This window comes from Populus nigra, chromosome 11 (assembly GCF_951802175.1).
Source record: "Populus nigra chromosome 11, ddPopNigr1.1, whole genome shotgun sequence".
Lineage (NCBI taxonomy): Eukaryota > Viridiplantae > Streptophyta > Magnoliopsida > Malpighiales > Salicaceae > Populus > Populus nigra.
Window position 1 is genome coordinate 6,180,731 of NC_084862.1, and position 27,247 is coordinate 6,207,977.

Genomic DNA, 27,247 nt, shown 5'->3' on the forward strand with positions numbered 1-27,247 from the left:
TTAGGAAATAACACAAATTTGTTGGCGAGGAGCACAACTAAGCTATCTGACAGCGTATAACCATCCTTCAAAACAAAATTATTTCATTGCAAGTGTAAACCTGAACAAATTATGCCTATAATTTAACTACATCTAGCTAGTTCTTGGTAGTTCATTGAATGCTGCTCATGGATGGCCCCGCATCGTCCAAATTGCATCTTGGAAATCATGTATGTCTTTGTCTTTGTCCTCGTAAAGCTGCCTTATCCTCAGCTAGCACAGTATCCTCAGCTATATCAAGTACAGAACGGCAAGCTGTGAACCGGTTGTTAGCAATGGAATGTATAGCCTTATCGGTTGCATCATGAATCATAGTAGTGGCTCAATGACCCTCCCATACCAAAAACATCACCTAATACATCAAAAAAAAAAATTACCAATCCATTATATATGAAAGAAATTTAAGCTATGTTTACCAAAAAAAAAAAATAGTCAACGTATACAAATTTATTATATCATGATATTTAATGTTTGTACTACATACATACAAACCTCTCGTATGCATCATCAGTTTGTTCATAAGTGTTTATAATGATATGTACAATATCATCAATTTCATTATAAACGGTATTAGTGGCTTGATAACCCTCTCATATAAAAAAACATCACCTAATATATACCAATACACACACACACACTCTTAAGTTATATTGACCAAAAAAAACTAATGCATACCAATTTATTATATATTAGTGTGTGGAGCTTGTACTGTACACATAGACACCTCAGAATATAGTCTCATGTTAGTGTAATAAAGCAATATGTTATATGCATATATCAGTCCACGTAGACATCAATATCAATGATAGGATGTTGCTCCTCAAAGATATGTGCTTTCCTTACATGCCAATAGTTGATATAATCCACATGTGTTATCAACCAGTTATTGTCATCTCTAGCTCAATGATTGATCACATGCAATCATCAATCGTATCAACATCGTTTAGGATATGTTGATGCAATCCAAACTACCACACAAAATAGTGCATTGTGACCACTAACCTCCGTATATTGTTGCTTTGGATGCAAATTGGAGGAGTTGCTTGTATCATATCCATGATATATAAAAGTTTGATTTGAAAAATAAATAAAATGCATGTTGTAAATCATAACTAATGAGGTTATTGTGCATCTAACTCATCCTAGTAGAATGGCCACACATGAGTTGGATTTTCTCAAAAAAAATTAAACCTACACCATCTGACATCAAAACATTTTAATGTATTATTTTGGTATAAATAAAATTAGATAAATCAAAACATTTAAAATAATTATACATGTAGAAGCATCAAACAACCCATAAATTATTTCTCTCTAGCCATGTATCCATGAAATATTTGGCAATAAAGATATGCAAACATTGTTAACCCCCAACTATATATTAGAATCCGCTCAAAATCATCTTGTTATGGTAGAAATGTGACTAGCATTACATTACAGTTAGACTTGTAAATGAGGTACACTATATCATACCTAAGCAACATCTTATTTGTGGCATCATCTAGGGCCCTGAAATTCTCTTCCAATCATGTAAGCTTAATGTAATATCTTTTAGTAGCGACTTCATCATATACGCATCTTAATAAATGTAACCATACCTCCTTCTTGTTATACACTTATTTTTTAGTCATAAAACCAACATCTATGAACAACCTAAGTAATAGAACAATACAGTGGAGCATGAGCACCATCTCCTCAACATGTAGATAGAAAATATGGGTCTCATTACGCCATCTCTCAACTAATGCACCAAGCGATCCTTGATCGAGCATGATATGTTGGAGGTGAGTGATCCCATAAAAATCAACAGTCATGATGAAAACAAGAATACATAGATGTAAAGGAACTAATATAATGGCAAAAATATATTTCTTTGATACCCTAAAAATCAATCAAATAACATAAATATTAGTATTATTGTGATGTTGATTATGAATATGTTATAATATAACTATCACAACTAAAATTAGATGTTCAACCTATATGCCTGCAAACTAATGTTGGTCTTACAAATATAAAACTGAACTATCCACAAGGCATATAATAAAATTACTCTTTACATTGTCTCTTTGGCGGAGAGGACCATCAATAAAACTTGTTTAGCGACCTCTCATACGCATCATTACTCATTGTGTACCTATATGATATATTTGTCTAATGAGTTGTCAATATTTTAACAATAATGAATATAAAATAATAACAAACAACATTAATGTAAAACATAACATACATTGTTCAATCTCAAAAGTTCTTCTATTATGCCATCTCTCTCACTACATATGCAAGGTTTGTTTTGTGTATACCACTCTCTTACATCTATATCGTTATGCATATAAGCTAATCTTCTTTAAGATCTTCTACATCTTTATATAATTGGATATGCTCTTAAGCCTAATATATTCATCTCGTACTTATTGGTGGGGTAAAAGGTAAAACTAAGAAGCATATATATTTTGGAGCATATAAACACTAAATAAAATATTCATAAATTGTGTGAATTTAACTCATTATAAGATTTAACTTGCAATGAGATGTGAACATGGTCGTTGAAACATTTTTCATTTATCACTTGTTCAATTTCTTTCATACATATTAGTTATTTGTAAGGTCTCTCTTAGACCATTGGGTTATGGGAGTGTTCACTTAAAAATAACACATTTTATGGTTAAACAGAGTTGTCATATGTGTTTTTTATTTATTTAAAGTTATTGTGATTTCACAAAGTAGTTGTAGAGGCCACAATATACCATAAGATATGAAATCTTATGCCCTGAATCTTTGATGAACAAAATATTTATTTAACCTATAAAAGGTCAACTAGAATAGAGTAGTAATGGGAGATATATGACCACCATTCATTATAAGATTAAAGAATTTTGATAAATTTATGACCATATTAACATAATTGTGGTCATTATCATATGGAAATGCTCACTTTTTTTTTGTTTAACTTTTAGCCATTCTTTTATTTATTTGTCATTCTTAATCATAGTACAATACCAGGTATCAAATTTTTACTTTGATAGTTCATGACATATCACATTCAAGGTTTTCTTCAAACTCGAATCTTTAAATATAATATTAAAGTTACTCATAAAGTGGCATGAATAAAAATAATAAAATTCAAATAGCTCAGGCCATATCTCTAACATGGTATTCTTATTTGCAATATGGATATATATAGTGTGGTATTGCCAACTATAATGTTTTGACAAATACAAGCTAAGAACCATATCTAATTGTAATTTATCTCTTTTTTGACCAAAGCAAAATATAATTGAAATATCTCATTGTTCATGACAAAACCAACTTTAACCAATAACTTCTCATTATACTTTTCATATAGGTGAGTGTTATCAACACTTATCAATGTTTAACAAGAACCCAAGCCCTTAATTAGAACTTTAAATTACCAAAAAAATCTTTCAAGTATTGTTGTGTCATCATCCAACCTATTGTGATTCCATTGGATAATTATACCATAATTTGATTCTTAAAGTGCTAATAACACTTTAGATTGAATTTGTCCTCGTACAAATAAAACAATCACTCGAGAACCTTTTATTTAGCTACTCATGTCGTGTAATATGAGACATTAAAGTCATTATTTTTGTATTGTTTCTTAGTTGGATGCAAAGTTCATACTTATGTCATCACTTGTAATTGGTAAAACTATATTAGCAATAAAATTTGAATCAAGATAATGAAGGTTTTCCATAACCGATCAATTGGTACATGTATGTGGACACATCAACTTTGAGATCTCAAATAAATTGAAATTCTTATGATTCCATTCATATAAATGCTATTGATATTTTGGTTCATGCGTACATTATAATTGCATATTATTTGTGGTTAAACGTTGCACCTTGTATTCTAATTAATGTGTTATGTGTCATCTCTTCACTACATTAATTAATTCAGACTTATTCTAAAAGATTTGTCTAACCTCTAACTTCATACTTATTCCTTAATTCATATAACTCAAAGCCCAATATTTGTGTAACATTTCATCAACCCACTAGCATCCTCAAAATTAGAAATGGGAGGTTCTATGAATTGGTTTATTAGATTATAAAACTCTTCATCTTCATATAGGTCAACTAAACCCAAAGTAACATTACCATCATCTTCCTTATCACTTAGTTCAAAGTCATTATTAATGTATTAAAACATGACTATTCTTTAACTCACATTCCAAACCTTGTGTTTTCTTGGCTATTTCTTAACTCAAAGTGCTTGATTCTCCAACTTTAAAAATCCATGTATTAAGACATGTTAAGTTCATTGAAACTTTATTTCTTTTCACCTTATTTTTTGGTAAATCCCCTCTTCCACAGCCTAGTGCTATTACCATTTGGATTCTAACATTAAATTTACAATTAGTTCTTTGGCATCACCATTAATTTCTCAATTTGAAATGAAAGTTCCTTGATGTGAAGTTTCATCACACTTAATCTCGCATGAGCCCTTACTTGCTACCTCTTCACATAAACCTCAACCCCACTCAAATTTCAGGTAGTCATTACCCAATTTTGATTTAATCACCTTCTACTCATACTATGACTATTCAAGCAAAGAATAACATTCACAAACCTATTAGAAAATTGAATCTGTATACCTAACTCTTCAAATCCAATAATCTTGAACCAACTACAGTGACCCAAGCTCTCAAACATATTAAGTGGTGTTCGAACATGTTTAAAGAGTGTGATACTCTAGTTTGGAATGGAATATGGAAGCTAGTGTCACCATATTCAAGTTATAATATCATTAGCAATAAGTTGATTTTTATAACTAAATATAATTATGATGGTTCTATTAATAGATTTAAAGATTGTTTGGTTGTAAAAAGCTTTCATTGATATCCAAGAGTATATTACGATGACATTTTCAATCATGATGTCAAACCAAACACTATTCATGTTGTTCTCAATCTAGTTGTGAGTCATAATTGGCCTTTGAGACAGCTTGATATGAACAATATATTCCTATAGGGTCGTCTCTCATAGAATAGTTACATGACTTAACCCCCAAGTTTTGTTTATTAGGATAATTCATCTTATGTATGTATACTTAAAAAAACAATTTATAACCTTAAAAAAGCTCATCAAGCTTAGTGTCATGAACTTCACATCTTTTTTATTCATTATGGTTTTAAGAATTCTCATATTGATACATATCTGTATTTACTCACTATTGATGGACACATTAAGTATCACATAGTTTATATTGATGACTTAATTCTCACTAGTGACAATGCTGAAATGGTTAATAACTTTGTGAAAATTCTTGCTCATCAGTTTTCTATAAAGGATCTTAGATTGATATCCTATTTCTTGGGTAAGGAAGTTGTGACGTACAAAGATGATATGTTACTTTCTCAAAAACATTACATCACAGACATTATATCTCGCACACATGATAAATGCCAAATCAATTCTCACTCCAATACCACCAAGTCCTCCTCTCATTTTAAATTCTAGCTCGTTTTTATTTTATGCTACTAAGTATATAGATGTAGTTAGTAGTCTCCAGTACCTCTTAATCACAAGACATGATATTGTCATTATCGTTAACAAGCTCTCTCAATATAGGCATTGTCTAACAACCAAACATTAGGCCACTTTCAAACATCTCTTACGTTATTTGTGTGGTATTATTGATTATGGCTTGCAAATCTATTATGATTCACCTTTATGTCTGCATTTATTTTTTTATGCTAATTGGGCAAGTGACAAATATGACTTTTCTTCTATAGGAGCTTATGTCATATAAATATAGCTCGTTAATCCACTAAAATTGTGTATCATTCATCTGTTATTGGGTCTACTATCTCTTAATTGATCTTAGTGTTAAGTTTTCTTGTTGTCTAATAATATATTGCTGAAGCTAGTCAACTTTGTTCTAATCCAGTATTTCATTCACAAATGAAGCATGTTGTCATTGACTTTGATTTCTTTGAAGATCAAGTCAAAAATAGTGATTTTCATGTTACTTATATGTCTTTTAAATATCAACTTATAGATGTTTTTACTAAACTATTTCTTGCACTCGTTTCCTCAATCTCAAAATTAAGATTGGACTTTTCTCTCGACCTCCATCATAAGGAGCCATAATAGAGGACAATAATCTTTATTCGTCAGTTGTTATTTTTTAAGTTCCAATTAATTTATCCTCCGTAATAGGCAACACATGAATACAAGTAGGGTATGCAATTCTCACCAACATACAATTTACTATTCAATTATCTTTGTTATGAAAGAGGTATTATGTTGTATCAAATATTATGATTTAGGGAATCCAAAATCACTTCAACTTTTAAACTTGTTCTGGCATTTTTTCATGATCTGATAATCGGACCATTGCAGAATTTCCCCAAGAAAAATCAGTCTTCCCTGGACGTTTTTGTGCTCTGATAGCAGAATTGCACAAACAATATTTGGATCAATTACTTAAGCCTTGAAATCTTATTTGTGTTGGTTGAAATTGCTGTTAGTAGGTGCATTTTGTTCTGTTCTATGATTAAATTTGCTATGATGGTTTACTTTGATGTTACAGACCAATACGTGTAGGAATATTGTGGGTTCTCTCGTACTATCATATACTGTGACCTTAAATTAGATTAGATGAATGCTGGCTAGCATGGCTGATTTATGCATGCGATACAGTGTATCTTCTGATGCTCTTGAAGCTGTTTTGAACCTCAGTTATGTCTCATGTGAAAGTATCAAGATTCCACTCTTGTCAGCTAATTAAGCTTTAGTTCAGATGCACTTCCCGTTGTCATCCTATGCATCTGGGACATTCCTTGTGTGGCTGCAAGATCAAATATAACAGCAGCTACGCTCAGAAGGGCTACTTGCATGGATTACCCTCACGACGGTCATGATGACTGCCTGATGAACCTGATCAGCAATTTCATGCGTAGACCTAGACCTGAGGTTGATTGAAAAACTATTTGTACAACAATCGTTAGCATTGAAACTTGAACATTCCTTGAAATCATTTATTCGGTGTTCCAGCATGCTGCACCTGTCTCAGACTTGGAACAAATACAACTAGAAGATCATGTGCATAATTGATAGAAGAAAAAGCTCTAAAAACATAATGGTGTAACCAAAATCATTGAGTTTTGGCAGAGTTTGAGCTTCTGAACTGTAAAGCAGGCTCAACGGTAACCTATATGTACATCAGACTCATGAATCTTTGTCCTTGGATAAACTCTGCGGGATTCTACTAATAACACTCTCATCCACTATCTTATAGTGATGTGATAATTTTCTATGGATTATCCCACAACATCTATCCACACGTTCTTCATATCGGCTATACAAGGCAGGGATTGTAATGGATAAGATTGTTCCTGTTATCAATATCAGTGATAAACATGTTAATATTTTGGTCCAAACAATATGAAGTATTTTGGTCCAAACAATATGGAGTATTCAAACAATTTCAAGGAGAGACCAGACAGTGGTAACATCCCCATGCACGATAACAAATTTCAAGGAATGTCACGAGGTTCAAGAACAGGCATATATATTGCAAGAAAAGCCTTCCACAAAAATAAACTTCAGAGCAAAAGGAATAGGGCATCCAGGGTTTTAACTAAGGTGAAATAAATGATTTAACAAAAGAATTCACAGTTCCAAATATCAGTTTTTTGGAAACTAGCACAGTGCCAAATTTTTTTGGGGGGAAATAGCACAGTAGAAAACTTATTGGAGAAAAAAGCAAAGTTTGTTGAGCTGCAGCAGCATCATTGGCACGATCAAATTAAATTTTATTGGTTGTGGCAGTGTCACTGCTGCAGCCTTCAAATTTGAAAACAAATTGAAGGTTGCGGTAGCGTTACTACCGCAGCCTTTAATTTTGAAAAAAAAAAAATCTGCCGCGGCCTTAAATAAATTTGGTTCATAAAACAGGATGAAGATTTGAAAGGAACTGAAGTTAAATTTTCAATCTGCCCTTCCTTAGGCTCAACTTAATAAAACTTGAGGTTTTTACTGGAAAGCCTTATGTTCAAATATTGGAATTAATAAGCTGGTGGATTTGTATAACCCAAGCCTTTTGGACCTCCCAGAAACCTAAAAAAGAAATTAAAAAATTTGTCTCCCATGTTTAGAACAAGGCTATATTTTGCAACAGTTTACATCCAATATATTCACAGAGCAATGGTGAAGTTTTTAAGGGCTGCAGTTTTAATTTTTTTTTCAAAATTAGTTTTCTGCTAATTTCCAATAAGTTTTATGCTGCAGCTTAACAAAATGCGCTATTTCCCTAAATAAGTTTTCTGCTGTGATATTTCCCCCAAAAACTTGGGCACTATGTTGGCTTCCAAAAAAACTCCAAAAATCAAAAGCTGCACTTAACTAAGACTAACAACGCTGACACGCCATACATACCTATATAAGCCAGAGTGAAGAAAGAGAAGTAGCTACCAACAGTAGACAGGAGCCAGAGAAAGACCACCACCTATCAAATGAACAATTAAATTAGTTTGCGAGACAATAAACAAATAGAAGACATTGTAACTTCATTAAGATAGACTCTCAAGACTCTATTCAACCATCTAGAGATCCTACTGGATGCTGTACACTGGCAACCTTTGCACTCTTCACTTATAAAAGTACAGAAGGTTGCCAATCAAATATTCCTACTGTCCGCTCAAGGAAAAGAGCATTTAAAAGTATACTTGCAAGTCCCGACTAGTCTGTTTTCCCTGCCCCTTAACTCCACTCGCCCATTTCCCCTACCCAATCAAATCAAGCAGTGTCGAATTAATTCTTCTGGAGAAAATTTAGTTAACTCATATTTGATATGCATTTTCTTGAATTACAAATTCAAACACCATCCATATACATATGTATATAGTAATTAAAAATTTTGAAATTCCTAAAAAATTTTATTGTTCTAGAGTTTTAGTTTCCTTTAAGACTGAATGCCTACAATTTACTACATAAACTACTACAACAAAGAAAAAATCAAAACAGCTTAATAAATCTTCAATTACACATAGTGGAACTCTTTTATCCTCTTTAAGCAAACCAATACTTACCTTGAAAAATAGAATCTAACATCTTTGACCCTTTTCAAGACGATACATGACCTTGAAAAGGACTCTAAAAACTTTTCCAAAAGGGAATATCATGAGCATAAGAAGCACGTTATTAAGTCAATCAACAATGACCTTGAAAAAGAGTCTAAAATCTTTGCCGAGAGTAATGTCATGAGCCATAAGAAGAACATTATTAATTTTCACACGAAATGATGCTGCAGCACTGTTAACCATTTCCTCTGACAAAACTAACTCTGGTAACGATTGAAGCTGTCTGCTCAAAAAAAAAAGTGAAATTAGAAATGGTTTCGGAACTGAAACAATAAGGAGCTGCAAATGAAAAATGTAGATGGCATTAGGCATACTTGTTTATCATATCAGCTATGTTGGCACAGACAAACAGCAGTACAATCAAGATCAGCAACACATCAGAACAAATTGTTAAGAATGGCAATCCAGACCGCTCAAATATGAACCATGATACAGTTGCAACCATAATGACACCAAAAGAAACATGCCACCACTTCCAAAGTAGTACATCAGCAGCTATAAAAGAAAGAGAACAAGAAATTAGTAGAACAACTGCAAACACTGAAAACGATGAAATGAAGTCATACACAGTAGTAGTTGCAGCAATAATATCATATAATTTAGCATATATAATGACAAACAGTAACAAGTTTAGCCTTTAATTAGGCAGAAACCTTGATGGTGAGATAAACTAGCTCGAACCAGCAAGAACCAATTAGAAATAGACTAACTCAAGAAAACACACATCCCCAGTACACGGAACTGATTACAAGTACTTGGTTCAATAGAGAAGGAATGGCAAAGAAGTGGAGCAAAAGAAGTAAGATAAATAAAGTGAAAAAGGCTGAGGCCAAATACTGAAAATGCCTTAGCTTTACAAAGAATCAATTTGAAGTATAGCAGAGCCATTAAGAAACACCACAAGAGGAGGCCTATATTGTCTCATATCATTTTGAAGCTTAAAAGTGAATATGATTCTTCATATTATTATTTCATTATCTATTATTTAGACAACATCCAGGCCAAGCAAAGGTAGTTTTTAACGCACCCAGGTTCATGGCCTAGCGGTCCTGGCAGGGAATTCCCTGCCTCTGCACCCTAGGTTCGAACCTTAGTGTGCACGTCTGTCACCCCCGTGGTGCCTTACTTGCCTACTGGGCTTGCAGGGTGTTCAGTGGGTCCGGGGATTAGTCGTAGTGCACGTAAGCTGGCCCAAACACCCCGGGTTATAAAAAAAAAAAAAAAAGGTAGGTTTTAACATTCAACTTCAAGCCATAAACTTAATGAAGGTGTAATCCCCAACATCCTTTGGTAAAACAATTTCTAATTATTTCAATTAATTTAGTGGGGACACAGAACCCGAGAAATTGTTTACACACTCGATGATTATAGATGATGGAGGGTAGACATGTTGTTCATTGATTAGGAGATTGGGCTCATGAAAGCCCTAGTTATTAGATTTTAATTACCTTTATTATTGGACTTCAATTTATATGATTTTATTAGATTTTTATTAGTTAGCGGGTTTTAAACCTAAATTTGATTCTAATTATTATTTATATGAAATTTTCTTAACATTCCGTTTTAGTTTTTGATGAATTGAATAAAATTTGCAAAGTTGCATATTTTTCCAATCCTATTCTTTCTTTTCTTTAGCTTTTGCTTCTCTTTCTTAGGCTTCTTTTAACTTCTTATTTTCTTTCTTATTGGGCTTCAAATCTCTTTTGTCCTGTTCAACTTTGATATTAAAGCCGAGTTTTTTATTGTTCTTACAGTTAATCGATCTATTAGAGCCTGTGAAAATCCTCAAAATTCAACACAGTATATAAAACCTAGAAACTGTGTAGAATCATCATCAACGGTTTATCTAGAGAGAGAGAAAATCGTTTAATCTTTATGTTTGCAGGTGAGATCTGGAAGGAAAAAAATCCAATGAAACACCCCTTTACACCCTAACCCTAGCTATTGTTCATCTTCCTCATCCTCCAGCCACCCCCACACACCAATTGTAATGGCCAGTCTTCAGCCTCAGCCACCACGCTGCCGACCAACACGGACACCAGCCACGCCATTTTCCCAGCACAACAACCCCTCATGGCAACACACCACCAACCAGTCACCCACTAGCCCGTCAAATCAGCAACCCTCCCCTCTTTTCATACCCAACACCAGAAAATCAACCTATCAGCCAGCCTCACCCCAGCCACCACAGCAACATCAATTCAATTCAACACCACCATTGCCCAAAACACCCCACACATACCAGTTCCCAAAGTCACAAACAAAAACATTTCAGTCACCACCCATCTTAACCCCACAGCCTCCTGTCATCAATAAACCCAGTACCAAGCCACCAAACCCATTGTCCAGCAGTGCAAAACATCCACATCAATTGATCTCCCAACCGACAGCAGCCACCATTCATCCTTCCCAGCCACATCAGCCAGCACACCAGACAAAATCAGCAGCCCACTGGCACGGTAGACCCCTTCACAGAAGCCATCAATTACTCCACAGCAGTTCCTAAATGCCAGATCATCAGCAATGCCCTTCACTTCCTCAGCAAGTTTCACTCCATCAACCGCCTTGGCTATCTTTTGCCAACTGTTTGGTGTCCTTGTCAAAAGGCTAGTGTCTTTTTAAACAGTTTGTTTTGTCCAAGTAGAGCATAAAGGGATTTGCAAATACAAAAAAAAAATAGGAAGAACACTCGGTGCCCAGATTTTAAGAGAAAAGGGCGTGATAAAGAATGTCAAATTCTCTTTTTAATTTACTGCCTAATTCCATAACATTTTTTATGTTATTTTATTTTTTTATTTTCTTTCTTTAAGTTAATGTGTAGTTTATTGTAAGGGGAAAAAAAGTTAAAGGTCGGGAAAAAAAATAGTAAAAAAAAAATACATATGGAGGTCCATTACACTACATTGACAAAAGTGATCTATGTGGTCTATCATCATCACCAAGCAATCTGGTCAGTAAATTTACTTTACCTTTTGATACGTTGAATTTTATTGCTCTAGTATTGCACTTTTTATTTAAATTATCATTGATAGTAAGTCTATGCCTAAAAAAAAACTATAATTGCATTACAGTCTTATATCATTGCTCACTTTATATTTTGTCATTCAAATTTTGTTATTAGTCTTTTTAATTAATTGTGGAGCTTATCAAAACTACTGAAAAGTTGTGACTTTTATTTGATTAATCATTTACACTTAAGGGTCTAACAATGCATGCTTAAAATTTTCTGGTGTTTACTGTTCTTGATTAATCTCCACATTAAAAAAAGAATGGAATTAATTTTATTTTTTTATTGTGATTTCACTAATAAAAATCATTTGTGATCTCAATTCAATTTTTAAGTTAATGTTGCACGCTTTTGTGTCATGATCATCTAATGCCTAAACTTAAATCTACATTTATCGTGGATCTAACCCTTGGTAATACTTTTAGGACCATTTAAAGGGAGCTGCAAACCCAGATAACCAACATATTTAAAGATAAGGCACCCAAATACCAATAAATATCACAGGAATAATCATTACATGCAAGTTCACCTTAAGTGCCACCAGTATAACTATCATTTAAGTTACTCTAAACACGATGACCTTGAAGAGCAAGTCATAAGCCCTAATAAAATAAAAACCCCTGCTTTTTACAGATATCATGACCCTTTAATATTTGATATATGGATTCGTGATATGGATCAATTCTTTAAGTAGCACAACTTGTCTGATAATAAAAGAGTTAGATTTGTTAAGATAATGCTGCTCATTGGTGAAATCCAACTTTATTGGGAGATGTTGAGGATTGTTTTATGTGGAGAGGTTAACCTTCCGTAATTAATTGGACCAAAATGAAACAAAAACTACAAGAAAAGTACCCACCCAGTCTTAAATCAATGAAATAATCTGAGGCAAGAGAACAAGTTTGTCAATGAATATATAGGACAATTTAATGATTACATGATGAGATGTGCCATAAGAGAAAATAAAATCATGACTTTGTGTGGATTTTGTTAAGGTTTGAATGAAGATTTTAGAAAAAAGATCAGGCTCATAGGTGCTTTCACTCTTGACCAAGCCTATACTAAAGTATAAGATTATAAGGTGCTTGCAAAGAGTCAATGGATAAAATGTTAAGACCCTCATCTTACCCCTTTTAGATCTCAATTTATGAATGATGATTCTTTGTTAGGTGCTTCATCATATAGACTTAATTCTAGTAGTGCCCAAATTTATAGAGAAGATAAGAGAGAGAAAATCGTTAATGAAATGTCCAAGATGAGTTCAGAGGTTCAGTGTGCTAACTATCAAGGTTTCGGTCATATTTTTATCAACTGCACCTCTAAACTCTTAGTCATCAAAAAACATAAGGATATAGATGAAAAGAAAAATTATTGTGTGCAAGTTTATGAAATCAATGCTAAGAATTTTAGTAACCTGGATGAAGAAGATGTGCAAGACGAGGGAATTAACATTATTAGTCCAATTGAGTCTGATAATGAGGTTAATAAAGAATATAATAATTCTGCTTTAGTGGTAGAGGAAGAAGTTTTAGAAAACTCTTTAGTGAAATCGCTCGAAGAAGTAAATATGGTCTTAGAAAAGTTGCATGATATCAGTCCTCTTAAACCACCTAATTCCTCACTCACATGCTTGATGTCCAGCACATCAAAAGTTTAGAGCAACATGCTCCTCACCCTCTCATGCTTGACGTCTAGCACATCATAGGTTTAAAGCAACGTGTTGAGTTCCCTGATCCCTTACCCCTGACATGTGATGAGAAAGATGAAGATAGTCATAATTTACTAGGTTGTGTCCAAACTATATTGATTATGGCTTCAAATAGTGTTTGTTTCACTCCTCATCCTCAGTCATATAGTGTTCAGAGTTACGAGCCTGGAAAGCTTATAGATTTTCTTCCTATGTCTCCTTGCTCTAAAATGTCTGATTCAACTGTGTCTTTCACATGCAAAGTTCATAATTTGCATATTGGATTATAAAACAAATTCAAGCAACTAATGAACAATAAAAATTTCAAGTTGAATTACATATGTATTATGATGCATTTAATATTGAAGATTATTTCATGATAAGATTAGACTTGAACGGTGTCTTTTGAAAACCAATCATAAATTGTATGTGAGTAGTGTTAGACCAATCAAAGTGTTGCAAATGATTGAATCAAACAATTATGTCATTAAATTGTCAATAAACTTTGATGTTAGCTCTATTTTTTACATGAAGGACCTTGTTATATATAAAACACAACAATTTATCCTTGATGATCCTTTTGAAACCCTTGCCCCAGCTAAACGACCAGATTCAGACTATACTTGAATTATCAAAGAGACATCACAACAGCTTGATAATGATCTTTGAGAGTATTATTGGAGCCACCTTGAACTACACTCGACATGGTCGATTTTCTCCAACCCTGGGAGAGTTGGTAGTGATATTGGACCCGAGACACTATTTGCGCACTCGTATAATCATAGAGGACGTAGGGTAGCCTAACTCATTGTTCTTTGGTTGGGAGATTGGGCTCATCCAAGCCCAAGTTATTAGATTTTACTTATCTTTATTATTGGACTTCAGTTTATGTGATTTTATTAGAATTTTATTAGTTAATGGGATTTAAACCCAAATTTGATTTTGAATAGGGTTTTATTATTTATATATAATTTTCTTGACATTACATTTTAGTTCGTAATGAATTGAATAAAATTTACAAATTTACAGACTTTTCCAGCCCTATTTTTATTTTTATTTTTCAGCTTTTTCTTCTCTTTCCTTGGCTTCTTCTTCTTCTTAGCTTTTTATTTTCTTTCTTATTAGGCTTCAAATCTCTTTTGTCCCGTATCATAATTTAGAGGTAATCTTTAAACAAAACAAAAAAATCTTTGTTTATAATAATTCGTAACAAAAGAAAAGGCCTTCAGTCTACATTTCAATATTAACAATTCTCCAAGGTATATCCACAGCTTAGTCATTTAATTCAAGAAAAGCCATGCAAACTAAAATTTACTCATTATTTTTCTTCAATTCAAGTCCCACTTTCATCTCCCTGAGAATTTCTTGAGCTAGTTATCATCAGTTTGCTCAATCTTCAGAAAACTAAACAGCATAAATTTTGTCATTACACATTCTATAAATGCTAAAACCTAAATCCCATTCACCACCGTTCTAGTTTTCATCTGTCAGATTCTTCTATCTAAACCTCACCGGTCAACAATAAAAATAAAACAATTAAGGTAAAACCATTATCTTGTTAACCAAAGACCAAAACCCCCAAAAAAAAAAAAACTTTTTTTTTCTTCATTTTTAGTATCCCTCCCAATGCATCCATTCAAGAAAACCCAATTGAAATCTTGCAATCAAAGAAAGGATCAAAGTCGAATAAAAAACCTTTGCCAGCACCCATAAGCTGGTGAAGCGAGTCTTGGCGATCAAACAATCGATACCCAGAAGTTATTGCTCTCGGAGAAGAAGCAGCGGACGAAGTTGAAGCTGCGGCGTCATTTCTTGAGTCTCCTCCTCCATTACCACTGACCGTGTCTATAACTTCACTTGAATTATCCATTGTTTCAATCTCTGAAGAAAAAATAGGTCAAATGAAATTCCCATTCCAATTGGTAGTGATCAAAGAGCTTCTGCAACAAAAATTTCAGGAACCCAAAAAGGGCTTACCTTTGTTATTAAAGAAAAGAGGTCCGTCCCCTCGTCCCTGGACCTGGATGGATCTGACACTGTCTGACAGGAGAAGGAAAGAAAAAGGGTCCTTTATTACAAGGAAGAAACGTCCTCCATTGTTCCTTCCGTCATTTCATTATTGTCCTTTTTGTTTTAGCTTTTGTTTCTTTTGGTACATCATGTTTTCAATAATTTAATTGACCAAAATTTAAATTATTGAAGGAAGAAACCTTCAATATGTGGAATTACCTCTGTAAAAAATAAATTGACTGTTTATTAAATTATTTTAAAAAATAATTGTTATAGCACTCTCAAATATCTTATAAAAAAAATTAGCCTTAGCATATTACTTTATTATCAATTAAGACTTAAATCTTTTTATTTTATCAGTTTTATCCAATACAGAATCAATATTAAATAATTTTTCCCTTGATTCAATCCATTAGAGATAGTAAAAGAATTCCAACCAATTTGTCCATGATTTTTAAATGCCTCAATCTAGTAAATTTCATCCACAAATCAAAAAAAAAAATACTCGATCGATAATAGGTAGTAGGTTAACTGCTAAATTGATGGAAAAAATTGGTGCTAGCTCAATATTTTTCTAGCGGAAATAAATGGAGGGCAGTGATCATTAATGGGTATGAAAGTGCAGAGAATAATCAATTATTTTTAAAATTATGGAGACTAGATTATTTATTATATTTTAAGACTAAGTTAAAATTTATTCTATTACTATTGGTTATTTAAAAGCATACATTTAAGAAACTTGAATAAATCGGGTTTAACTTAGTCTTATAAGACCTTTATTGAGGAGTTCTTTGATTTATATTTTACAATACTCAAGTAATTTCTATTTTATTCTCTTTGATTTATTTTGATTCTATCTATCTAACCTAATTATTTATATTTGGATTACTAACTTAATGGTAGAGTACTCAACTTTTAAGTGTGGCTAACAGCTTTTACATATTTGTACAAAGAAAGGGATTATATACCATCAGTATTATTTATAAGACCATGACTGATCCTGAAAGGAATAAATGGAAAAAACAGCATGTCATATCAACGGAGAATTCTGAGAATATTTGATTCTCTTTTTATTTTTTATTTATATTAATTTTGTATTTATATTAAATTTAATTTTAATTTTAAAATTTTAAAATAAATTTTTTTATATCGTTAATATTGAATCTTTTCATATAGTATGTCTGGACCGAATCAACATTTATTTTTTTTACGCCCGGTAACTCTTCCTCAGCTAGGCTAGAAAAAAATAGCAGAGCAAGTACAAGTATTAGTAATATAGCAAAAATATGTTCTTTGTCATTACATTCATATGTTTGCTCGTAGTAATTGTGGCCTCGTGGAAGAATCGAAGACTGCATCTTTGGTGCACATACTAGTACTAGTACATTTGAAAATTCTTAATTGGCTAGTTGTAAATAGTATTTATTTGATCTAAGAGAATTATTTTTCTGTATCCAGACTAATATCAATCCAACCCATTTCATGAATAAAATGTAACTAATTAACCAACCAACGAAATTACTTGTTACAAATAATATTTTGTTGTTGCATTGATATATATAAATGTTGACTAATCTAGCTAACATTAAACCTGTTAAAATAAAATGGTTGAATAATTAACATTTGAATTGGTCTGATTTTTGTAGGGGGGTTTCTCTTGTCAAATTCTTTTTTATATAATAATTAGGTTGTGTGATGTTTTATGTTCTAAAATGTATTTGGCATAATGGTACAAATTTCTTTTTCAAATAATTCTTGAAATTGTTTCACCATTTCTTGATTTTAAGGAAGTTTAATATCTTCTTTAATTGATTTGATGAGTGTAGGTGTTTTTTCTTTCGGGTCACAATTGATTTAATTTGAAAATCATTTATTTTAATTCGTCTAGGTGATATGATGAATCTAAAGATTATTTCTTGACCAAATATTATTGTTTTAATACATTGATTGCTAACCTCTATAAAAGAAACACCCTTATTTACTCATATATATATATATATATATATATATGAGTAAATAAGGGTGTTTCTAAAATGATTTGTTGAGTTATGTCTTTAATATACAAATTCCTTCATTTCATATATGAATGTTTGATAATTTATAACTGATTTGAAGTTTTTTTTGTCCTTAGCAACGCTTAACGTTTATGTAGTCTTTTCATAATACTTTATTGGTGCGAATCCTTCTTTAATGCAATTTTGATCTCCACTAGAATCAATAAAAGTAATTATTTTGATTTGATGTTCATTATTAATAACCAATGTAATTTCAACATACCATTTTTGAAATTTTATTTTAGTTATTGTATTGATGAATTCTTGAGATGGGATATGTGTAATTATATTATCTTGAGATGTTGGAGGGAGTTCTTGATTTATAAATCTTCTTGATCTTGAAAATGCTCTAGAACAATTTTAATTGAGTTTCATTTTGATCATGTTGAACTTGTTTTAATTCTTCTTTGATTTTTTTTTTTTGTTGTAAGTCTTGAATTGTAGTTGGGTTTTATTGCTTGGAAAATTGATTAGAATTTGTTGAAGTGAGAGGGTGTTTGCAAGTGTGGTAACAATTGTTTTTCAAAGTGTTTTTCATTTCAAAACACATTAAAATAATGTTTTTTATTTTTAAATTTTTTTTTTGACATCAACACATCAAAATAATCTGAAAATATCAAAAACATATTAATTTAAAGTAAAAAAAAATAAAAAAAATTTAAATTTTTTTAAAAGCAATACCAAACACTGCCATATGATTTAATATGTTTTTTTTATTTTCATTTGATACTAGATCCCTAAGTTTAAAGGTATATATTTTTTTTATTTTAGGATATTGAATTTTATCAATGACATCTAATATTAAATCTTTGTCTTTGATTATTACATTGATTTGTTTATGAACATGTATATTGTTGGACTACAATTTTTATTTTCTTGATAACTATAGGAATCATTTGAATTTTAAACAACTAGAACTTCATCGCAATAGTCTTATTGAATATCGGTACCAGTATTAGTATCAGAGTTCAGAAGGTTAAAAAGTTTATCTTTGATTTTATATTTAATTTTTAATTCTTGGATCTGTCTAGTTTTTTTTTTTTTTCATTTTGCATTGATTTTTATAGGGCATACTTGACCACATCTGTAACAAATTGGTTGTTGTTATATATAGTTTCTTTGACCATTTTGTTTTATATATAGGTTTTTAATAATACTTAGCATTTTATTTTTCTTGAAAAAGTGTTTAGTAATAGTGAATATTAAAGTTGAGATAACATTATCAACCTTTAAGTTGGCCAGTAAAGTCAGAGATTATTGGTTGAGTTATTTTCTTGTCTGATTGATTTTTTAAATTGATGACAAGATTCTATTAAAATTGATTAGCAAGATCTTCTATTTCTTTTAGCATTTTTATCTTGATTTATGACAACTATTTATTTTGATGGGGTTTTTTATATTTAATATTCAAATATTTTGAGTAATTATTTTAATAAGGTCATCTCATAAGTATAGTTTTATCATTTTATTTTTTGGTATATATGTATGCAAGAAAAGTGTGTTTGAAATAATTATAGAGGTTTTTGTTGATGGTGATTGGGTAGCTCCTCATTAAGGACCTGAGTCATTTGGTATTTTGAATGGAAACATTGACGAAGACATGAAATTTGGACAAAATCTTTTAAATTTCCACTTATAAAAAATGGATAGAGAAACAATATTCTATTATCAATTATATTTAAGATAAAATTGATAAAATCAATAAAATTTCAAACTCAATTGATAATAAGTTATACGTAAGCAAACTAAATTGAGTTTTTTTAAAATAAATTATAAGTAAGTCATTCTATTTTTATTATTTTATTACCATCAATGCAAGAACAATAAGTAATGAAAAAAATGGTGCTAGCTCAACATTTAACCGGTGGAAATAAATATAGGGAAGTCATAAAAGATAAAGAATAATTAATTTTTTTAAAAAAAACTACAATTAAACCTCTACCTCTGTAAATTAATATTCTTGAGAATATGAAAATTTATTAATTAATTGAGATATTATTTAAACTTCAAATTTAAGTCAAGACCAAATAAAAATATTATTTAATCGGGGTTATTAATTTATCAAGGTTATATTGTATTGAAAAATATATTATATATATTACTTAAAAATATAGATATAGAATAAACTAGAAATTATATTTTTTTTTTACCATGGGTAATGCTTAAATTTTTGCAGGCTATGGGATAGTATTCTTGTTCAATCATAATTTGTTTGTTAATGAAAGGAGAAAGAAAAAATAACTATTTTACTAATTGATCTTCACAATAAGTATTTTACCTTTTCATTCATTCAAAGGTTAATCCAAAACACATCCTTTTTATATAGGAAATCATTCACATAATTTAACATAACAAATTTTAATATATAGTTTTGCATTATAAAACTATGTTATTTAAACACATAAAACTAAGAAGCTTGAATAAACGTGGATGCCACTACAATGCTAATCTCTTATAATGTTATGTTTTCAAGTGCCATTGTCAATATAGGACGAAAACCATTTAGTTTTATAAAGTCTTTTATTTAACTTAGCATAGTAACAAAAAAAAATTAGAAAAATAACATAATTAAAACAATATATAGAAAAATAATATAATTTAGTGAGTCACAAATAACATTTACAATTCGCGAGTCGCACATGTCACATGTAACCCTTTTAAATTGTTAAATAAACTCATATAAATTACAATAAAAAAAAAGAAAAGAGAAGTAAAAAGATCAAAAAGCACATTCAAATTCCAGTGACGACACTAGCACTATTATCAAAAATATATTAACGAGATGAATTCAATAATAATAATAAAAGTCACCAATAATGATTGGATTGGACTATAGCGGTACTCTAAAGGTGAAGGGTGATCCATTTTCCTATAAATAACTCGTGTGACTTACCTTAATTATAATCGGTGAACTTTCTTGGTATTATTAGACTCATTTTGTTAAAATCTTTTAAATGTACTAGTAGTGTTGCTATCAAAAAATCATTAGCAACAATTAAAGTAGGTTACACGAGTTATTCAAAGATAATGAATCCTACCGATTTTAATTCGCTCATTTCAGCTAAAACATAAAATTAAAATTCTTTTTATTTTATTTTGTTAATTCTCGATATTGATAAGAAATAAAAAATCAAGTTTGATTCAAATTAATCATTTTTACTAACAGTTTTTATATAAATTATAAATAAAAAAGCATCAGGAACTAGTGTCTCATTTATATTTAGGTGGCTTGTGTATTTCACTTTAATCTTTTTTTAATATTGTATCTCATCAAGATTTTCATGATAATACCGTTGGGTCATCATCTTAGTTAAATGATTTTTGTACCATTTTTAACGTTATGGTGCCTAAGCTAGCTGGTACCCACAAGTGATGCACTATTCTTGATTGCGAATCCGAGGCTCCAAACTTGGGAACTTGGAGGCATAGGTTTTATACCCGGCTTGATGGTCGGTTCAGTTCAAAGTTTGGATTTCAAGTTTTGACCAGATCATCAAGTTATTCGGGTTATTTTTTTTTAAAAAAATTAAAACGATTTCGTGTTAGTAAAAAAAAAGTTAATAGGTTGCAACTGGGTCGCCGGATAAACCCGCCGGGTCACACCGGATTTTTCCTTTCCCTATTTTTTTTTCAATTCGGCTCGATTCCAGTCCCGAATTGACCAGGTTCTGGATCGACCCATCAATTCAGATAAAATTTTAAAACTATGCCTACAAGTTTCGGGTTCCTACAAAAGATAAGAATAAAAAATAATTTATTGCTCTTTTTTTTTTAATTTTTGCTTGTCCATTTAACAAGTTAAGAAAATCATGTGTTATTTTTTTTAATTTTTTTACTATGATAAATTCCAAAAACAAACTCTAATTTTATAACCTCCTCATCATCATTCTCATTTAAAATTAATTATTAATATTATTAATTTCAAGACTAAGTAAGATTAATTAAGATACATGCAAACTGATCTACATCCACATTAATAAAATAATAATAATAATAATAATAACCATTAACCTGACTATTCTTATATGGAATTCAAAGTTTCCAGCCATCTTTTTTTTTTTTTTTTACTAGCCTACCATTTCAAAACAAGAGCCTTTTCAAGTTGTTGTATCGTAATTTATCTTTTCTTGCAATTAACTTGTGAATTAGTTAGAGCTTTATGCTTTATCTTCCTTCCATTCAACTTACTTTCTAAATTTTATTGATAATATTCTCTATTGCTTTCTATTTATTTATCTTTATTGTTTTATTTATATGTTTTCCTTTGCATGCTTTTGATTCATTTTTTTCAATGTAATCTAATGTCTTTTTTAATCTTTAATATCAACATGCTCAATTTATGTTCTCATTTGGGAATAGAATTGATTGTTAATCCATACTTTTATGAACTCATTGTGATTTTAAATTATTACAAGTCAATATTTTACTTTATCATGAGATAATAATTAAAATATTTTTTTTATATTAGCATATCAAAATTATAAAAAAATATTAATTTAATATTTTTTAATTAAATATATTTTAAAAAATCATCGCTGTACAATCCCACACGCAAAAACAAATAGTAAAAGAATATTAATATAATATTGTTTAAAACTAAATATATTTTTAAAAGTCATTGAGATACAATTTCAAATGCAAAGACTAAAAAGAAGTGGAATTCTACACCTTCATTGGTCTCGCTGTAGCCGTTTCTAAGCTCCAAATACAATGAATATTGAATAAGCATAATTTTATCTTAAACCCACCCCTACACCTGTCTACAATTACACAAATACCGGTCTCCTTCATTTCCACGTAAAAGCAATTTCTTTTTATATTTATTATTGTTTTGATTTATTTTTTAGAAATATCAAACTTGATCATTTACTTTACTTTTTCTCCATGAGTAATACTTTTTTATATATATATATATATTATTTTAAAATGTTAATATTAAAAAATAAAAATATTATTCATGTATATTTAAAAAATATATTTTAAAATATAACTGTTAACACCTGTGAAACTAACTCTATATATATATATAGTCAATAGTGTATAAATAAAATTAACACTAAAAAACAAAAACAAAAAATATAAACAAAATCAATCATAATTAAATAAACAATATAGTTTATAATTTGACGTAGCTTGCAATATTCTTCATCAGTTATAGAGTTAGTTTCACAGGGTGTTAGCAATTATATTTTAAAATATATTTTAAAAATATCCATGAATAATATTTTTATTTTTTAAAATTTATTTTTAATATTAACATTTTAAAATAATATATATATATATATATATATATATATATATATATATATATTAAAAAAAATCAAGAAATTTGGCCGCGTTACCAGCTATTAAAGCCATGCTCGCCGCTGGATGCGCACCCAGATTCCGCCACCCAATATATACACACACAGCACACACACACAAGACTAAACTCCAATCTACTCCACTCCTCCCATTTCCTCTCACTTTACGAGTTATTTGCAGGAGTACAATATCATATTGTCGACAAACTTTCTCCAATGGCTCTCCGCTCTCTCGTTTGTCGGAAATCCCTAGGCCCAGCCTCCTCCTCAAGCTTCAAGCTTCATTTCCGTGGATTGCAGACCTTCTCATTGCCCGATCTTCCCTACGATTATGGAGCTTTGGAGCCTGCAATTAGCGGGGAGATTATGCAGCTCCATCACCAGAAACACCACCAGACTTACGTCACCAACTACAATAAGGCGGTCGAACAACTTCATCATGCCATGGAAAAGGGAGATTCTTCTGCCGTTGTCAAATTGCAGAGCGCTATCAAATTCAACGGCGGAGGTTCAACTTTTTTCTTTTTGATAAATTAGACTTGTGACTTATTAAATTTGATGCGTTTATTCGTTAATAATTTAATTTGTCTGGTAAAGAGAAGGAGAGCTGCTTGAATGGCCTTATAATGTAAATAATCTTTTTTTTTTAATTAGGGTACAATTTGAAGTTATTCAAAGTGTTTACTGGATTTTAAGGGTGAGAGTATTCTTGGGTCAGCTTCCCGCTATGTTGTTATGCGAGAAAATTGAAATCTGGAAAGAGTGGATAAAGAATGTTGCTTGTTTTACTTGATAATGACTCCGTCTTATTTAGCAGCTTTTCATTAATTCTGCTCAAAATTGATGCTACAAGTTTCAGCCTTTTGCACTCAATTAGGCGGATCTTGGGAAAGTATTGATAACTTGGTATTTGGGCATGGTTCTAAAAATTTCTTGTTATGCCTAAGCAGAGAACACTGTTGAGATGCCTTTAAATGCATGATTCTAAGGATCACCAGCTTCAAAGATTACCTAATAGTTTCAGTTTGATTGGAAAGGAAAAGATTGCTAATATATTTTCTTCTGCTTTTGCTTAGGAAAGATCCACCTCTAGTAGTAGAATTTTTGTTATGAAAGGAAACAAATATAACCTTTAATATTGCCGGAAGTTGTTCTTGCTTGTCAATTTGTAGAAAAAGATTATCTCTTTTTATGTATTGCCTTTTATTGTGGTTATTGCTTCATCTTTAGGTTGTTCAACTTAATATGATTTTCAAAACTTAAACAAGAATAGCTTAAAACTGAAACTTTTGTTTGTTGACATCCATGCTAGTTTTGCTCTATCAGCATCCTTGACTTAATTATTCTCATGCAGGTCATGTCAACCATTCAATATTCTGGAAGAATCTCTCTCCTGTCTCTGTAAGTTTTATTGTTTATTTACATATATTTGGCTCTTGCTATTGATTCCGTACCTAACAGTAATGCTTTTATATGGCAGGAAAGAGGTGGCGAATCACCACATGGTAACCTGGGCTGGGCTATTGATGAACATTTTGGTTCTTTGGATGCATTGATTCAAAAAATGAGCACAGAGGGTGCTGCTCTACAGGGCTCTGGATGGGTGGTAAGTAGTTCAGTGTGTTAAATTTTTAATGGTTTTCAATTTTAGTATTCCTTATAATTATAATATGCTTGTTTGCGACTTCCTTACACACTTCTCTTTTGTTGCAGTGGTTTGGCCTGGACAAAGAATCAAAGAAGCTTGTGGTTGAGACGACAGCAAATCAAGTAAAATTTACAAATTTTGTTATAAATTCATCTCATAATGAATATTAATTTTCATAAATTGCTGCTGTGTCGAAACTGTTATCCATTGATCATACTAAGTCAAAAGCATAGGCTCCTTATGAGAACCCTAGATAGAAAAAGAACTCTAATTTATATGATTCTCCAATACAACAATGATTAAACATGTATCTAATTTTTTGCCGTATGCTGTAATCTTTTTCCTATGATTCTTCTTGGATAAGATCCTTGTCCTTTTAGATAGGAGAATAAATTTTGCGCTGGACTAATGATTAAACATTCATCTTATTTCCTGCTTATTTGTGAGTTCTGTAATTATCTTACTTTTACAAGTTAGAAAGGACTTCCCGGTGCAAGTGCTGAACTTGGTTGTTTTACATATCTGATTTAGATTCTAGAAGAGATAGATGCCCCCAAACCTGTTTAGCCTGCAGATGCTTGTTATTGTTTGGTAGTGTTAGTTGATCTAATTATGCTTATGATTCTTGTCACAGGATCCATTGGTAACTAAAGGACCCTTAGTTCCATTACTTGGAATTGATGTCTGGGAGCATGCATACTACTTACAGGTAAAACTTTTGTCCAAATTATGCATTCTGGTCACTTTGTGATGCTTACTTCTTATTTCTTTGCGATGAGAGGACCCTGTAACAGTAGTTTTCGATTATGGTTGGATTTAATCTTTATCACCCACCTTGGAGCTTAATGTGTTATATAGCTTTGGCTGCCATAGAATTTGTTGGAGAGTTCAGTTTAAATAAACTTGTTGGTTAGTGAGCATCATGAATTTTTTTAAAAATTCCTCTTTGTTGGAAGTGTGCATGGGGGTGTAGAAATGAACTAAACTTGTTATCTGCTTACAATAGGAAAGGTGAAAGTTTCTAATTGTCCTTGGGCTATGCTATTTTCATGGGATAAGGGCATGTTGGTGACGAAATGAGTGTTTAGTATTCTTTTTTCCAAACCCTTAAATTTGTGACCAATTTGCATTTTGTGTTCTCATCATACTTGAAGCAGCAGTTATTTTGATATTTTTTTATTGCAACCAAAACATGAAACCAGGACTTGATTTATTATACCTAAACAATCTTTTAGCATTACCCACAGCCACAGCCACAGCCATCATCCATGATGAAGATTTACCTTACATTAATGTTGAGCTCACTAGTCAATCAAATTGCAGTCAGTTTGTGGTTCTTGATGTTGGAAAAGAAAAGGGAAAAAATGGCAAGCAATCATCTCCTCCCTCAATTTATTATGTTGATAGAAGAACGTTTCATGTGATCAATTAGATTCACCATCATAATAATGCCAGTTAAAGCCTGCCTCCTTGTGCATCGCCATAACTATTTTTCCTGTTTAGGCTACCTGCAAATTTAAACGCCCTTTTTGTTTGCTTCCAACTCTCACTTATATGACCTGGAAGTTTATTTTCCATGCTGCAGTACAAGAATGCCAGACCTGATTATCTAAAGAACATATGGAAGGTAATGAATTGGAAGTATGCTGGTGAAGTTTATGATAGAGAACATTCTTAAGTCCAAGCACACCTGCTCTGCACTGGTTTTGGACACAGGTGTGGCTTCATAGCCTGTTGTCTGGTTAGAAGGAATAAAAATTGATGCAGAATGTATTTTATATTAAGGATCCTTTTCTTTCTCCCCATAAAATGAGTTGCTGAGTTGTTTACTGGTGTATCGAATCTATGGAAAACCAGAATAATTCTGAACCTTTTACTCCTGTTTGTTCCGCTGTCGAACGTTGAACCTTCTTTATTAATGAGACGGCAGAAGGGCATTTATACAGTTTTATGCTCGTTATTTGCTTTTGTTTGCGGTACATAGGGCCACTCAGTATGGTGGCTTGATGAGTGTCTCGGTGTGTGTATATATATATATATATTTATGATTATTCTAATGTTTTTATTTGCACTGAGTGTCATTTAAAAGGGTTTTTAAATAAAAAAATATTAAATTGATATTTTTTTAGTGTTTTTTAATTAATTTAATTTAATATATTTTTAAATAAAAAATACTTCAAAAAATCACTGTTATAACGCTTACAGTCTCTCTTATATAAGCTTTGACGATTCAGTTCGTCGTCTACCGGCCACTGTTCATTTCGCCGGAATAGCTAGCCACCTGAGGAACAACGATGCTATGCTTTCTGTTCACTCGTTGCTGACTATTATACCTACAGATTTAGCTTCGCTCGTATGAGCGTAAATGCTATCATGCACTAAAAATG

The 27,247-nt window shown here is 31.3% G+C and overlaps 2 protein-coding genes across 2 annotated transcripts; one reads left to right on the forward strand and one right to left on the reverse strand.

Moving 5' to 3' along the window:
• Positions 1–664: 664 nt before the first annotated feature.
• LOC133668796 (superoxide dismutase [Mn], mitochondrial-like) lies at positions 665–26,805 on the forward strand. The gene is made up of 7 exons (XM_062088802.1): positions 665–670; positions 23,321–23,720; positions 24,567–24,613; positions 24,693–24,818; positions 24,926–24,982; positions 25,495–25,569; positions 26,446–26,805. Exons 2-7 carry the CDS (start codon positions 23,429–23,431, stop codon positions 26,536–26,538), a joined length of 690 nt encoding a protein of 229 aa, XP_061944786.1. The 5' UTR covers positions 665–670; positions 23,321–23,428; the 3' UTR covers positions 26,539–26,805.
• LOC133668807 (reticulon-like protein B16) lies at positions 7,015–15,953 on the reverse strand. Its single transcript, XM_062088816.1, has 6 exons — positions 15,823–15,953; positions 15,541–15,726; positions 9,466–9,646; positions 9,233–9,374; positions 8,448–8,517; positions 7,015–7,405 (listed from the first exon to the last, which is right to left on the reverse strand). Exons 2-6 carry the CDS (start codon positions 15,713–15,715, stop codon positions 7,239–7,241), a joined length of 735 nt encoding a protein of 244 aa, XP_061944800.1. The 5' UTR covers positions 15,716–15,726; positions 15,823–15,953; the 3' UTR covers positions 7,015–7,238.
• Positions 26,806–27,247: the final 442 nt, after the last annotated feature.

Coding starts and splice junctions, on each gene's coding strand:
- LOC133668807 (XM_062088816.1), bottom strand. CDS start 15,715: ATGGATAATTCAAGTGAAGTTATAGACACGGTCAGTGGTAATGGAGGA. Junction 9,647..15,540: donor GCTTATGGGTGCTGGCAAAG/GTTTTTTATTCG, acceptor TTTCTTTTATAG/CTGCTGATGTACTACTTTGG. Junction 8,518..9,232: donor ATTTTAGACTCTTTTTCAAG/GTCATTGTTGAT, acceptor TTCATTTGATAG/GTGGTGGTCTTTCTCTGGCT.
- LOC133668796 (XM_062088802.1), top strand. CDS start 23,429: ATGGCTCTCCGCTCTCTCGTTTGTCGGAAATCCCTAGGCCCAGCCTCC. Junction 24,614..24,692: donor AGAATCTCTCTCCTGTCTCT/GTAAGTTTTATT, acceptor TTTATATGGCAG/GAAAGAGGTGGCGAATCACC. Junction 24,983..25,494: donor TTGAGACGACAGCAAATCAA/GTAAAATTTACA, acceptor TTCTTGTCACAG/GATCCATTGGTAACTAAAGG.